Source organism: Monodon monoceros, unplaced genomic scaffold (genome assembly GCF_005190385.1).
Source record: "Monodon monoceros isolate NGI ecotype Baffin Bay Population unplaced genomic scaffold, NGI_Narwhal_1 Super_Scaffold_19, whole genome shotgun sequence".
In the NCBI taxonomy this organism is placed as follows: domain Eukaryota; kingdom Metazoa; phylum Chordata; class Mammalia; order Artiodactyla; family Monodontidae; genus Monodon; species Monodon monoceros.
This window is the reverse complement of record NW_021703775.1, coordinates 31196739-31210328: the sequence shown is the minus strand read 5'-3', so window position 1 is coordinate 31210328 and position 13590 is coordinate 31196739. Positions and strand designations below refer to the sequence as shown.

The window sequence follows — 13590 nt, the reverse complement described above, 5'->3', positions numbered from 1 at the left end:
CCGGGAAGATCCCATATGCCGCAGAGCAACTAAGCCCATGCGCCACAACTACTCAGCCTTCGCTCTAGAGCCCATGAGGCACAACCACTGAGCCCACAGGCCACAACTACTGAAGCCCAAGTGCCTAGAGCCTGCACTCTGCAACAAGAGAAGCCACCGCAATGAGAAGCTCATGCACCGCAACAAAGAGTAGCTCCCGCTCGCTGCATCTAGAGAGAGCCCGTGCACAGCAACGAAGACCCAACACAGCCAAAAATAAATAATTTATTAAAAAAACAGTGAGGGAGGAGACACAACGGAGGGACAGGACACAGAGCAGTACCACCTGGCATGGGTTCCAAATCTCAAGGCTCAAGCCTATCTAACGTCTTCCAAAAAGACCTCGAGTGTTCTTTAAACTAGAGCACCACCCTACTTTTTGAAACAAAATGCAAAGATAGTTTTCCCTTGAGATGAAGAAAGATCCTTAAAGGATCACGTGAACTTCTACTTAAATGCTGAAGTAGATACTTAAGTCCTTATATAACACACAAACAAAGTAATTTGTTTTCCCTGGTGTCATCTAAGTAAAAAATGAGAAGAAGAGGAGGGAAGTCTTTTATAGAAAGATTTCCCAGTCATGACTGAAATTTTTCAAAACTTTTTCTTTGTTATCTTTGCCTTTCCTTTGCATTGCTCAGTATCTCTAGCTTACAGTTAAAACTGCTTTTAACACATCAAAAAGTTAGTATCTTTGCTTTAGGGGCAGGAGTAAAGAAGAGAAGCAATACACTGGAAGCTAAGCCGTTGCCCCAGTTTCCACCTAGAGCTAGTTGTCGAGGCCTTCCCACAACTGTAGCCCCTGCCTGTGTGGAGCCCTTGCCCCAGATTACAAGAACTACCCATCAGTAGCTCAGAAAAATAAAATCACCTTTTTACAAGGCCTAGCTGCTGAGTTTAAGACGGACAGGGACTCCATTTCTGTTGTCCTCATGAAACCAAGCCTCTGGATTCCTAGCTGAAACTCATGAACTCATATTTCCCACAAAAGTATTTTCAAACAACCTAGCTGTTCATTTGGGAGGCTACCAATAATAAGTAAAAGTTACTAGTACCATTCTTGTGGCATTTTATCAGACAATCACTGAGAATAAAATCAGTAACAATTACAACAAAGAACATTTCAAAACCTTGAATATGGAGCAATTAGGCAAAATCAAAAGTAGAAATGTCTAGGGCAAAATAAAGGAATTCTCTAGTAAGCGGTATTAAAAATGTTTTCATGAAGTGTAACTAATGAATGTACTTACAGCACAGAATTCTTCAAAGGATATTCTTCCATCTCCATCCTTATCTGCATTTATTATGGTTTTGTCCACGATTTGCTGTAACTGTGTATCTTTCAGATTGTTCCCCACCATCATCTTCAGCACCTGGAAGAGTTCCCCATTGGAAATATAGCCATCTTTATCCATGTCATAGATACGGAAAGCAACTAAAAAGAGAGTAAGGAAAATCAATGGCAAAATCAAAGGCAATCACAAACGAATACTTTCAATGAGAGAGAGAACAATAAGCTGCCAAACAATTAGAATTCTACTATGAGGACAGCTCCTTCCTACACAGAGATGTCTTTAGGTGAAAATGGTTAAGAGTATATGGGCTATGGGACTTCCCTGGTGGTCCAGTGGTTAAGACTTCACCTTCCAATGCAGGGGGTGGGTTTGATCCCTGGTCAGGGAGCTAAGATCTCACATGCCTCATGGCCAAAAAACCAAAACATAAAACAGAAGCAACAAATTCAATAAAGACTTTAAAAATGGTCCATGTTGGGCTTCCCTGAATCCGCCTGCCAGTGCAGGAGACACGGGTTCGAGCCCTGGTCCTGGAAGATCCCACACGCCGCGGAGCAGCTAAGCCCGTGCGCCACAACTACTGAGCCTGCGTTCTACAGCCCGTGAGCCACAACTACTGAGCCTGTGTGTCACAACTACTGAAGCCCGCGTGCTAGAGCCTGTGCTCCGCAACAAGAGAAGCCACCACAACGAGAAGCCCATGCATTGCAACAAAGAGTAGCCCCCACTCGCCGCAACTAGAGAAAGCCCACGCACAGCAATGAGGACCCAATGCAGCCAAAAATAAAAAAATAAAAAAATAAAAAAAAATAAAAAAAAAAAAAAGGTCTACATTGAAAAAATCTTAAAAAAAAAAAGTGTATATGAGCTATGGAATCAAGACTGCTTTGGCCAATTAGTGTAGCCTAGTGGTAAGTTATTTACCCTTCCTAAGCTTCATTTTCTGCACATATAAAATTGGGGCTAATAATAGTTCTAACCTCTCAGGTTCTTGACAGTACCGAATGAGATAATACACAATCAAAGACAGCAAATGCTATTACTATTATTCTCATTTATATCAAAAAGAGTTCGTTTGCAAAGGATGTTTGCATATAGCCTGCACCTCAGAGAACTGTTATAAATACAACATCTCTCTAGTTAAGAGCTGAATGTTTTAAAAAGATATCAGATGTTCCCTATGATAGAGGCAGCCTACATAAACCAAAATAGTGGACTTCTGGCTAAATAATTCTGAATACAACAAGTGTAAATGAAGTTAACCTAATCATATTAGAGCATTTCTTCTCACTTTCATGCCAACATTTTATAATAACTATAAATGGAATATAATCTTTAAAATTGTGAATAACTATATTGTACACTTGTAACTTATAAAACACTGTACATCAACTATACTTCAATTTAAAAAAAAATCTCTTATCTAAGACATGTAATTCATATGGCTGTAGAAGGAAATTCTATTTTCCTTCTATCCAACTAAAAGCAACAACGACACATCATTAAAAAACGCAAACTGCAAATATCCAGAAAGGATTTTCTCCAGAATGTAAAATTTTTGTTATGTTTACTAAGGATCTAGAATAAAAGACATCTTTTAGAATATTTTAAAAGGAGGTTATAATGCAGTATGGGGTAGTGGTCTTAAGAGGGAGAATGAACTCAGTGAAGAGGAATACTTACACCTCAACTTCTGTTCCTTATCTCCTTTGACACTGAACTGAGAGACTCCCTCAATGAACTCTGAATAAGAATAAAATATGTTTACAAATCAGAAGTTTCAATTTTTTACAAAGAAAAACAACACATACCCACATACACACACACACACACAAACCCCTACATGTTCACAAAAAGATATTTTCTTGCTGCAAAAGAACATATTACTAGCTGTGTTTAAAACTGAAAAAATTTGAAACTTCGCAACAAACGAGGTTCTATATATATACATTTTAATCTGAACCTGGAGTTCTCTAAAGTCAAATCAATTTAAACAAATACTTACGCTACAGAGCATAACACTCAAAAAAAATATTCTTTAAGCTATTTAACTCTTTTTTCTTAGAATATGACAAAAGGAGGCTTTAAAAAATTTACATTGTTTGGCATAAAAAAAAAAATTTTGGATTTCTGGCTCCAAAATTCAGAATCATTTAAAGAAACTGTTGGATGTTTCATTAACAAATGGTCATTTTTCTTCACTGCCTGCTAAACACTAAATCATACCCAGTTTTAAAGCCCTTCACTTATAATCCAATTCCTCAAACTAAAATAACAAAATCTGTTGATTCCCTGGTGAAATGAAATGTTTATTTACTTTAAAGTGTAGAATCATATGGTTAATATTAGCAAAAGCACTACTGTCTTTGTAAAATCTTAGATTCACTAAATTAATCCTTTCTATGATGAAACTCATATCCTTATTACTTCTGCTTACTTTTTATTGCTGACTTAGTATTAAGTCTCATTCTTTTATAAAAGGTTTTTAAAATGTAGCTTCTAATATTATAAGTTTCCCTAAAGTGAGACTAATTTTTGAACAACAAAAGAAATTCTAAATCCCATTTTTCAGATTACCTTAAAGGGCAATTTGATCATTTATGACCCCAAAAGTAAAAGATCTTATTAGCCCATTAAGGTTCATATATCACAGATTTTGAGGTTTTAATGTAATCTATCTTTATAAGAAAACCAGTAATACACATTCAAGAAAAACTAAATTTTTCAGACATTTTTGTACACAGAGCTGTAAGACGCTATTCACAGATTATCTAACTGGTAGTTTAAAAAAAAAACTACTTCCTTACCTTTAAAGTCTACTTCTCCATTCCCATCTGTGTCAAATATATCTATTACTCGCTGTACTAAGGGATTCTGTTGTAACTCAGGCAGAGACATGAACTCTTCCACACTCAAAGAACCAGAATTGTCCAAATCGAGCTTCTTAAATCTCTTTCCTAGCCTTTTAATTTCATCAGCATCAACTAAAAGCAAACAAAAAGAGGCAGCAAGATTTACCAAACGATTTTGTGATAATTATAGGAAAAAAATTCACCACTTATCCAAGAGTTTAATTTCCAATTTAAAGAGTTGCATATACGATTGACTAATTTCTTATAACAAAGAAAATATATCATAAAATTTTTTTGTTACCCTTTTGTTTGTCTGCACCTGCCATAACATACAACCAACTGTAGGCTGAGTAAGATATTACAAGATTAACACTGCTAAGCTGATCATGGGAGTCAGGTGGTTCCTACCAGGCAGACTAAATCAATCTCTATGTACCAGGCACTCTAATTTTCACTTATCTTGTAAAATTTTAATTTAGTTTATTTCTAGCAGTTCATCGTTCAAAATTTGAACATGGTTTGAACGAAGTTCAATATTCAAAGCCTCCCTCCAACGTTGCCAGCTTCTTGAATATTCTTCTAAAGATATTCTTTGCAAATATGAGCAAAGAAAACCCAGCATTTTTAGATTTTAATTAAATTTTTAAGAAAAAATTTTATAAAGGTTAAATTTTTAAAGGTTACTATCCGTTTACAGTTATTACCAATATCCTAAAAATCAGGCACAGATCTTTAAAACAGATCCAACCCACCTTGGCAGCACCATTAAGTGCTTCAGCTTTGCACTTCGCACAAGAATATAAAGAATTCCAACTTTTGGCACCAACTTTCATCAAAGATTTTTTTCTGCTACTTGGGATCGTACTCCCTTAAAACAGATGAACAACGAAAAACAAACAAACCTCACCCTTTTGACTCATCTTGTGACTCAGAGATACTGCTTTTCATATGTTTTGCCAAGCTGAAGCTCATGTTATTTTTCCACTTTTTGTAAGGATACCTTTGGGAGGATTATCTTTTTTAGTAGTTGGAAGTGCCTACATATTCAATTTACATTATATTATACAAAGTATTGTAATAGTTAATCTTATAGTCATACATATATGTATGTCTCTAAAATTTAAGATATTAAAAACTTAGATATTTTAGTCTGAGTTTATAATATAGGTATATATTATAATAATATAGGTATTACTATGGAATGTTTACATGGAAAACAGCAAATTGAATTGTTGAGACCATACCCAGATCACTGCACCCTTGAATATGCTCAGGAATAAATGTGAAATCTAGATGGTTTCTTATTTTAACAAGTGATTTCAAGAATCTTATTAATATTACCACATAAAATAATTAAGAAGTTGCCTTTAGAGAGCTCACGTTGCTACAGTAAATTTAAATAAATATTTCCAACTGGACATATTAACGCTAGAGAGTATATAATATTAATAGAGATAGAAAGGTTGCTTATTCATTCATCATCTTCTCAGATGAAGAAACATTAACCACCTCTCTTTATTATACATATATTTTTTATCATTTAGAAAAAAGAATGTAAGAGATTCCCAACAGTAGCAAAGAGATGCAGGCCTCTGGCTCTTCAAGCACTGTTATTACTATACACACACACCAAGCTGCTACTCCACTTGTTAGGTGATTTTGAGGTTTCTCAGAATGAAAAGGAAAAGGAATAAGCAGAATGGTAGAAAAATAAATTTTCCTCAAATTTTAGCCAATTCTCCAAATTTGTAAAACAGTAATAAGTAGCAACAAGGCTACTCCTTCAGGAAATTCTTTTAATAGCCACTTTATAATTTATTACCTATTAGTCCATAAACAATTTAAAACAAAATAAAGCAAGTCTTATCAAATCCTCCTAGTGATAATAGTATCTTCAAAGAAACAACTAAATGCAATGTGGGATCCTGAATAGAATTCTGGAAAAGAAAAACTTTCCAGTGTCACAATTTCTTTTTTCACTAAAATATATAGTTTAACAGTACTGTAAGAATGTTAATTTCTTGATTTTGATAATGATAATTGCACTTTAAGTCTGTGAGATGTTACCATCAGAGGAAGCTTGGGTGAGTGATATTTGGGAACTCTATGATTTTTGCAACATTTTTGTAATTTTTCCTTAAGCCTCCTCCTATTTGTAACAGCTCTTAATTTTTCTCCTTGTGTTTCATGACTTTGAAACTTCTGATCCAGTATTTTGTAAAATATCTCCCAGAGTGAGTTGCTGATGTTTTTTTCATGATTAGAATGCTTTGGGGCAAGAACGCTTTGAGGCAAGAATACCATAGAAACGATATGTCCTTCTCAGTGCGTCATTATCAAGGGGTTCATGATGTCAACATGTCTTTTCACTAGTGATGCTAATTTTGATCACTTGGCCAAGGTAGTTTCTGCCAGATTTCTCCACTATAAATCTACTATCTTTCCCTCTGTATTAAAATATATTGGGGGGGGGGCTTCCCTGGTGGCGCAGTGGTTGAGAGTCTGCCTGCCGATGCAGGGGACACGGGTTCGTGCCCCGGTCCGGGAAGATCCCATATGCCAGGGAGTGGCTGGGCCCGTGAGCCATGGCCGCTGAGCCTGCACGTCTGGAGCCTGCGCTCCGCAACGGAGAGGCCACAATGGTGAGAGGCCCGCGTTACCGCAAAAAAAAAAAAAAAAAAATACTGGGGGAGAATACTCTGAGACTATTCAAATATCCTACTTTCTCCTCAAACTCTGATCTAATTGAAGCATCATCTAGGTAGGTCTTGTTTGCAAAATTTTATTACTGTGGTATTGCCTAATAATGATTTTCTTTTTCCCTCATTATTAACTGGACTGTTCCTGTTAAAACACAAAACAAAACAAACCTGTCCCCTTTCCCTATTTGTTTCTTTATTCAATTATTCGTATCAGCATGGATTCATGGGTACTTATTTTATCCTATGGGTTAAAATCCAATGTCATTACCTGTTAACCAAATTATTCCAGCTTTCTTCTTTAGGTACTACCTCAAGCTGGCTCCTGTGTGACTTTTCAACAATCCCCAATTTGAGCATTTCCTTATTTTCTGGCACCACAGAATGTTCCATTCTCATCCTGACTATGTATTTCTAAGAAGATATGCCCCAATCTCGTTTGTATGGCAGGATATTTAGAACTATGCTATAGAATGAAAACTATAGATCCCTAATAAGGGATCTTAGAGGTACTGTGGAAAGAGCTCTCAGATATGATAAAATTACCTATGGAGAAACATGTGTTGTTTTTTTTTTATTTATTTTTATTTCTGGCTGCGTTGGGTCTTCGTTGCTACACGTGTGGGCTTTCTCTAGTTGCGGCGAGCGGGGGCTACTCTACTCTTGTTGCGGTGCGCAGGCTTCCCATTGCGGTGGCTTCTCTTGTTGCGGAGCACAGGCTCTAGGTGCGCGGGCTTCAGCATTTATGGTGTGCGGGCTTCAGCATTTGTGGTGCGCAGGCTCAGTAACTGTGGCTCGCGGGCTCTAGAGCGCAAGCTCAGTAGTTGTGGCGCACGGGCTTAGCTGCTGCACGGCATGTGCTATCTTCCCGGACCAGGGCTCGAACCCGTATCCCCTGCATTGGCAGGCGGATTCTTAACCACTGTACCACCAGAAGCCCCGAGAAACATGTATTGAATAACCTTGTAAAGACTAGCACAAGAATAAAGCCTTATAGTGTTGTCAATAGACGCTATTGGGTAGTTTTTCAACATAAAGATTAATTTAAAAGTTTTAAAGTCTTCTGTAAAATTCATCTTCTACAAAAGTAATGACTGTATTTCCAATGTTATCCCAAATAAGAAATCAAAACCACCAGGGGGCGCAGATAAAACCTTCATAAGCAGCTCCAAAAAACTGCCTAATTTTATAACCACCTTGTGATTACACTAGCAGTCTAATATTTATATTCTACACAGAATACTTTAACAGAACAAAGCAAAGAAAGCCCCGTTAATACTGAAAGAGAATCAAAAAGGCATATTATGAAAAATGGGCATATGTGCTGTGTCTTTTCCTTACAAATGAAAAACTTTCATGCACTTTAAAAGGTCTAGATTCTAGAGGTATATCATAATTTTCTAATGCAAGAGGCAACACATGCTCTTGGTGTTTCTAGATTAAAATTATTACACACTTAAAAATTATTAATTATAAAATATACAAGAGCTACACATCAGCACCAACAAAAGAATTATCAAGTTGTAATCAAAACGCTAAAAAGAAATTTTAAACCAACTTTGGGAAATAACTGATATTCCAAAAACGCCTTATTAAATATACAATTCTACAGGTTTTGACAAACATATACACCTACGTAAGCAGCACTGCAATCAAGACAGAAGCACATTTCTATAATCCCAAAATGTTTCCTAAGGTCCTTTCCAGTCAATCACAAACACACTGAACCCCCTCCCCACCACAACCCTAGGCAACCACTGTTCTGCTTTCTGTAACTAAATTCTGTCTAGAATTTCACATAAATGGGATCATAGGTACGTACTCTTGCGTCCATCTTCCTTTTCTCATTAAGTTTTTGACATTGATCCAAGTTGTTTCATATGTCAGTAGTTTCTTCCTTTTTATGGCACAGTAGTATATATATAGTCCACTGTACGGATATACTACAATCAGTTTACGCATTCATCTGTTAACAGACATTCCTACTGTTTCGTTTGGGACTATTAGGAATAAAGATTCTAAGAATATTATACTTATACTTAAGTCTTTTTGTAAACAAATGTTTTCCTGGAATTGCTGGGTCATAGGGTAAGCATACATTTGACTTTCAGAAACTGTTAAAAAGTTTTCCAAAGTGGTGTACCATTTTACACTCCCACTGGCAATATCTGAGAACTCCAGGAGCTCTACACCTCCTTGCCAACTCGTGAAATTGTGAGTCTTTCTAAGTTTAGCCACTCTGCTGGTGGCAGCACTATGCGATTATAGTTTTAGCCTGCGTTCCTCTGAGGATTAATTATCTTGAGCATCTTTTTCATGTGGTTATTGGCAGCTGATATATCTTCATTTAAGTGACTTCAAATATTGTACCCTTTTAAAAGGTGGGCTGTCTTTAAAAAGTTGTCTGATTCTCTCTTTATACTGATTGGTGCAAGTCCTTTGTCAGGTGTAGGCATTTCAAGTATCTTCTCCCAGCTTATAAGCTGCCTTTAAGGAGCAAAAACCTTCAATTTTGATGACACCCATTTTTTTCTTTTATGATTCATGTTTTACAAATAAACTAAAAATCCTTGCCTATGGTGGTCGTGAAGATTTTCTCTGATGTTTTCTTCTAGAAGTTCCATAGTTGTGGCTTTTATGTTTAAATTTATGACCCATGTTTTTGTACATAAGTAAGGGTAAACTTTTATTCCAGTTATTTTGTTCAAAAGGCTCCCCCTTACACTGGTACCTTTGATGTTTTTGTCAAAAATCAATTAACTGTATAAAGTAACATGTTGTACACCTTAAATTTACACAATGTTACATGTCAAATATCCAATTAAAAAAATTTTTTTAGTCAATTAGTGGACTGCCCTGGTGGAGCAGTGGTTAAGAATCCGCCTGCCAATGCAGGCGACACGGGTTCAAGCCCTGGTCCGGGAAGATCCCACATGCTGTGGAGCAACTAAGTCCATGTGCCATAGCTACTGAGCCTGCGCTCTGGAGCCCGTGTGCCACAGCTACTGAAGCCCGCACGCCTAGAGCCCGTGCTCCACAACAAGAGAAGCCACCGCAATGAGAAGCCTGTGCACCGCAACGAAGAGTAGCCCCCGCTCGCAACAACGAAGACCCAACGCAGCCAAAAATAAATAAATTAATTAAAGAAAAAATGTTTTTAAAGTATACCTGAATAAAAGACTAGAGTTATTTAAAAAAAAAAAATCACTCGAATACACACACACATGGGTTTATACCCTCTACTCTGTTCCACTGATTCATCTTACGCCAGTACCACAGTTTTATGTTTTAGTCTTTAAATCAGGGAACACTGTCCTCACACTTCGTTGTTCTTTTTCAAAATTGTGCCAGCTCTTCTAAGACCTGGGTGTTCCCATATAGAATTAACAATTATTTGGTAATTTTTATTAAAACCCTGCTGAAAACAATTGGGATTGTCTTGAATCTACAGATCAATCTGAGTAGAACTGATACCTTAACAGTATCAAAGTCTTCCAATCTATGAATATGGTACCTCCCTCCATGTACTTAGGTCTTTTTAAGTTTCTCTCAGTGATGTTTCATAGTTCGATGTATAGATCTTACATATATTTGGTTAAATTTACACTTGAATATCCCAATGCTTTTATTCTATTATAAATGGTATTTTTGTCAATTTCATTTTTTTTTTCAATTGTTCACTGCTGTTATAGAGAGATTCCACTGCTTTTTGTATATTGCCCTTGTATCCTACAATCTTGCTAATAAGTTGCCTTCTTATTTCTAGGAACAGGATTTACTACATACACAACCATGTCATCTGAGAATAAAGACAGCTTTACTCCTTCCTTTCCAATCTGAACGTATTACGTTTCTTCTACTGGACTTAATGTACTGGCTAGAACTTCTAGTACAGTTTTGACTACTATTGGTCAGAGTGAAAAACTACTTTTTTCCCCATGGAAAGCATTCAGTCTTTCATCATTAAATAAGTATGATGTTAGCTATAGGTTTTTGGTAGGTGCCCTTTATCAGGTTGATATAGTTCCCTTCTATTCCTAATTTGCCAAGACTATTTATCATGAGTGGCTACTGAACTCTGTCAAACAAATGCTTTGCTACAAGTATAGAGAAGATGTTTTTTCTCTTTTATTACATCAATATAGTGAATTACGTTAATTGATATTTCTAGATAAAATCATACTCCTGGGATAAACTCCACCTGACCATGCTTTGTTGTCCTTTTTACATATTGCTGGATTTGACTTACAAATATTTAAGGATTTTTACACATATGTTCATGTTGAATACTGGTCTACAGTTTTCTATAATGTCTTCGGTACTGCTATCGGTATAATGCTAGCTTCTATTTTCTTAAGGATTCTTTATTTTTTTCCATTACATGTTTGCTAGAATTTACCAGTAAAGCCATCTGGGCCCTGGAGTTTTCTTTGTGGGAAAGAATTCAATTTCATTAATAGATATAATGCTATTAAGATTTTCTATTTCCTTTTGTGTCAGTTTTAGGAACAGGCATACCTTGAAGATATCGCAGGTTTGGTTCTAGACCACTGCAAAATAGCAAGTCACATGAATTCTTTGGTTTCCCAATGCGTATAAAAGTTATGTTTACACTATACTGTAGTCTATTACGTATGCAACAGCACTGTCTAAAAAAAACAATGTACATACCTTAATTTAAAGGTAAATTAAATTATGCTAAGTTTAATTAATAAATTATGCTAAAAATGCTAACCATCATCTGAGCCTTCAGCAAGTCGTAACAGAAACATCAAAGATCACTGATCACACATCACCATAACAAATATGATAACAATAGTGAAAAAATGTGAAATATCGCGAGAATTACCAAAATGTGACAAAACAGACGCAAAGTGAGCAAGTGCTGCTGGAACAATGGTATCAATACACTTGCTTTTATACAGGGTTGCCACAGACCTCCAGTTTGTTTAAAAATTTTTAAAAAGCCAAAAACAGTATCTGTGAAGCACGATAAAGTGAAGTACAGTGAAAAGAGGTCTGCCTGTATTCGTTTTTTCAAGGAATTTGTCTTGTTTCATCCAACGTGTAGAACTTATTGGAATAAAACTGTTTATAAAATTCCCTAGTTATTCTTTTAACATCTGTAGGATCTGTAAGTGATGTCAGCTGTTTCGTTACTAATATTGTTAACTGTGTTTTCTTTCTTTCTTCTAGAATGCTTCTTCAAAATGTGAATGCTATGTACCACTAACTTCCTCCTACCTTAGGTAAAAGATACAGTCAAAAATGATTCACCACCTCAAAACTCACAAAGGCAAATGAATACTGTCCAAAGATGTCACAAAAGAAGCTACACACTTAATCCTAAAAATACATTCTTAGAATTGTCTTCAAAGCTCACTGAGTTTCGGGAGAAAATCTGTAATAGAAAAGCCACGTAACATAAAAAGTTGGAAGAAACCTTGGAGATGAAAAACTCCAGATGAGGATAAAGACCCAGAGAGTTAAGTAAGTTGCTCAGTCTGTAAAGCTTGATGGCAAAAGCTGGGCGACAGGATTTCTTGAAATACTTTCCGATCTAATTTCTTTCCTTGTTAGTTACATCAGAAGAGTTAACATAGAAGGTTAGGCTAAGAGATACTAAACACTGTTGTTCCTCAACCTGCACTCTTGGGCCAAGTATGGAGAAAAGGGAATAATAAGAATATTTCCACTTCAGGTAGATAAAAATCAAACAACGTATTTTTAAGATGTTCTCCTACTGGTTTTCCCGCTGAAGGTGTTTGTATTGCTGGTGTTCTTCTCTTTTTGGTTTATTTACATTGTGGTTCAAATGAGAATATGCAATAAGCATATATTTGTAAGATCATAAAAGCACATCTTCAAGTTTTCTCACTAAGTTATTAATAACCCTGGCCTGAAAGTCACACACTTTTTTTCTTTTAACCTAAGTATACTGTGTAGGTCAGTAACATATCTTAATCAAAAGATCTGGCTCTCAAAGAGTTCCACTGTTTTTGTACATCAAATCCAACCCTAACCCATTATATCACATCCTCCAAGCTTTTCTTTTATCTTTTCCTATGATGTGCTGCAGTTAAACATATTAGTTGCACTTTTCTTTAGCTTTGTTATCAGTCCCCACCACCAACTCCCCCCAAAATATGGTATTTTCACAAAAGCATGCATATTCAAGAGTCTTCTTTTACTTTCAGCCCCATTTAGTCAAAAGACTTATTTATGGCTGCTCAAGAGAGCTCAATCTGGTTTATCGCCAAGAATGTAATACTGCATCCCCAGTCTCTGCTTTTTTCCCTTGCTGCCTTGCCTTTTACCTTAACATTAAGAAATTCCAGCATACAATTTATATAATGACTTTTACTTTCTTCTTGATGACATCTTCCACAGACAATTCTGGCTTCTTGCTCTAATTTGAACCACCTGCTTTCCAGGTCCCTGGCATAGTTGTTATCCCGGGATCTTCACTGGTGTCTTAAGAGATTTAGTTTCTTGGATCTTGTTTCATCTTTTTTCTCTAGCTGCTCCTTCATTTTTCTGGGTACATATTCAAGAACCTATGAAAGGTAAATTTCCCAAGTCCTTACATTTCTGGAAATGTCTTTAATTTGGCCTCTCACCTGAGTAATCATTTGGTTGCTATCAAATGCTAGATTTAGGAACTCAGAACGAACTTTGAATTAACTGCCCTATTGCTTTCTAATA

General features: G+C 36.2%; 1 protein-coding gene across 2 annotated transcripts in view; it reads right to left on the bottom strand.

The window, feature by feature from the left end:
- Window positions 1–13590, bottom strand: part of PPP3R1 (protein phosphatase 3 regulatory subunit B, alpha) — a 58695-nt gene that overhangs the window by 5111 nt on the left and 39994 nt on the right. The window contains exons 1-4 of one of the 2 annotated variants that reach the window (XM_029231761.1): window positions 5094–5169; window positions 4142–4318; window positions 3018–3077; window positions 1290–1474 (exon numbers count right to left, since the gene is read on the bottom strand). In XM_029231761.1, coding sequence (XP_029087594.1) covers window positions 1290–1474; window positions 3018–3077; window positions 4142–4318; window positions 5094–5106 — 435 coding nt within the window. In that variant the 5' untranslated portion in view covers window positions 5107–5169. Of the gene's footprint in view, window positions 1–1289; window positions 1475–3017; window positions 3078–4141; window positions 4319–5093; window positions 5170–13590 lie in introns of those variants that run through there. The other variant, XM_029231760.1, reaches the window with a different exon arrangement.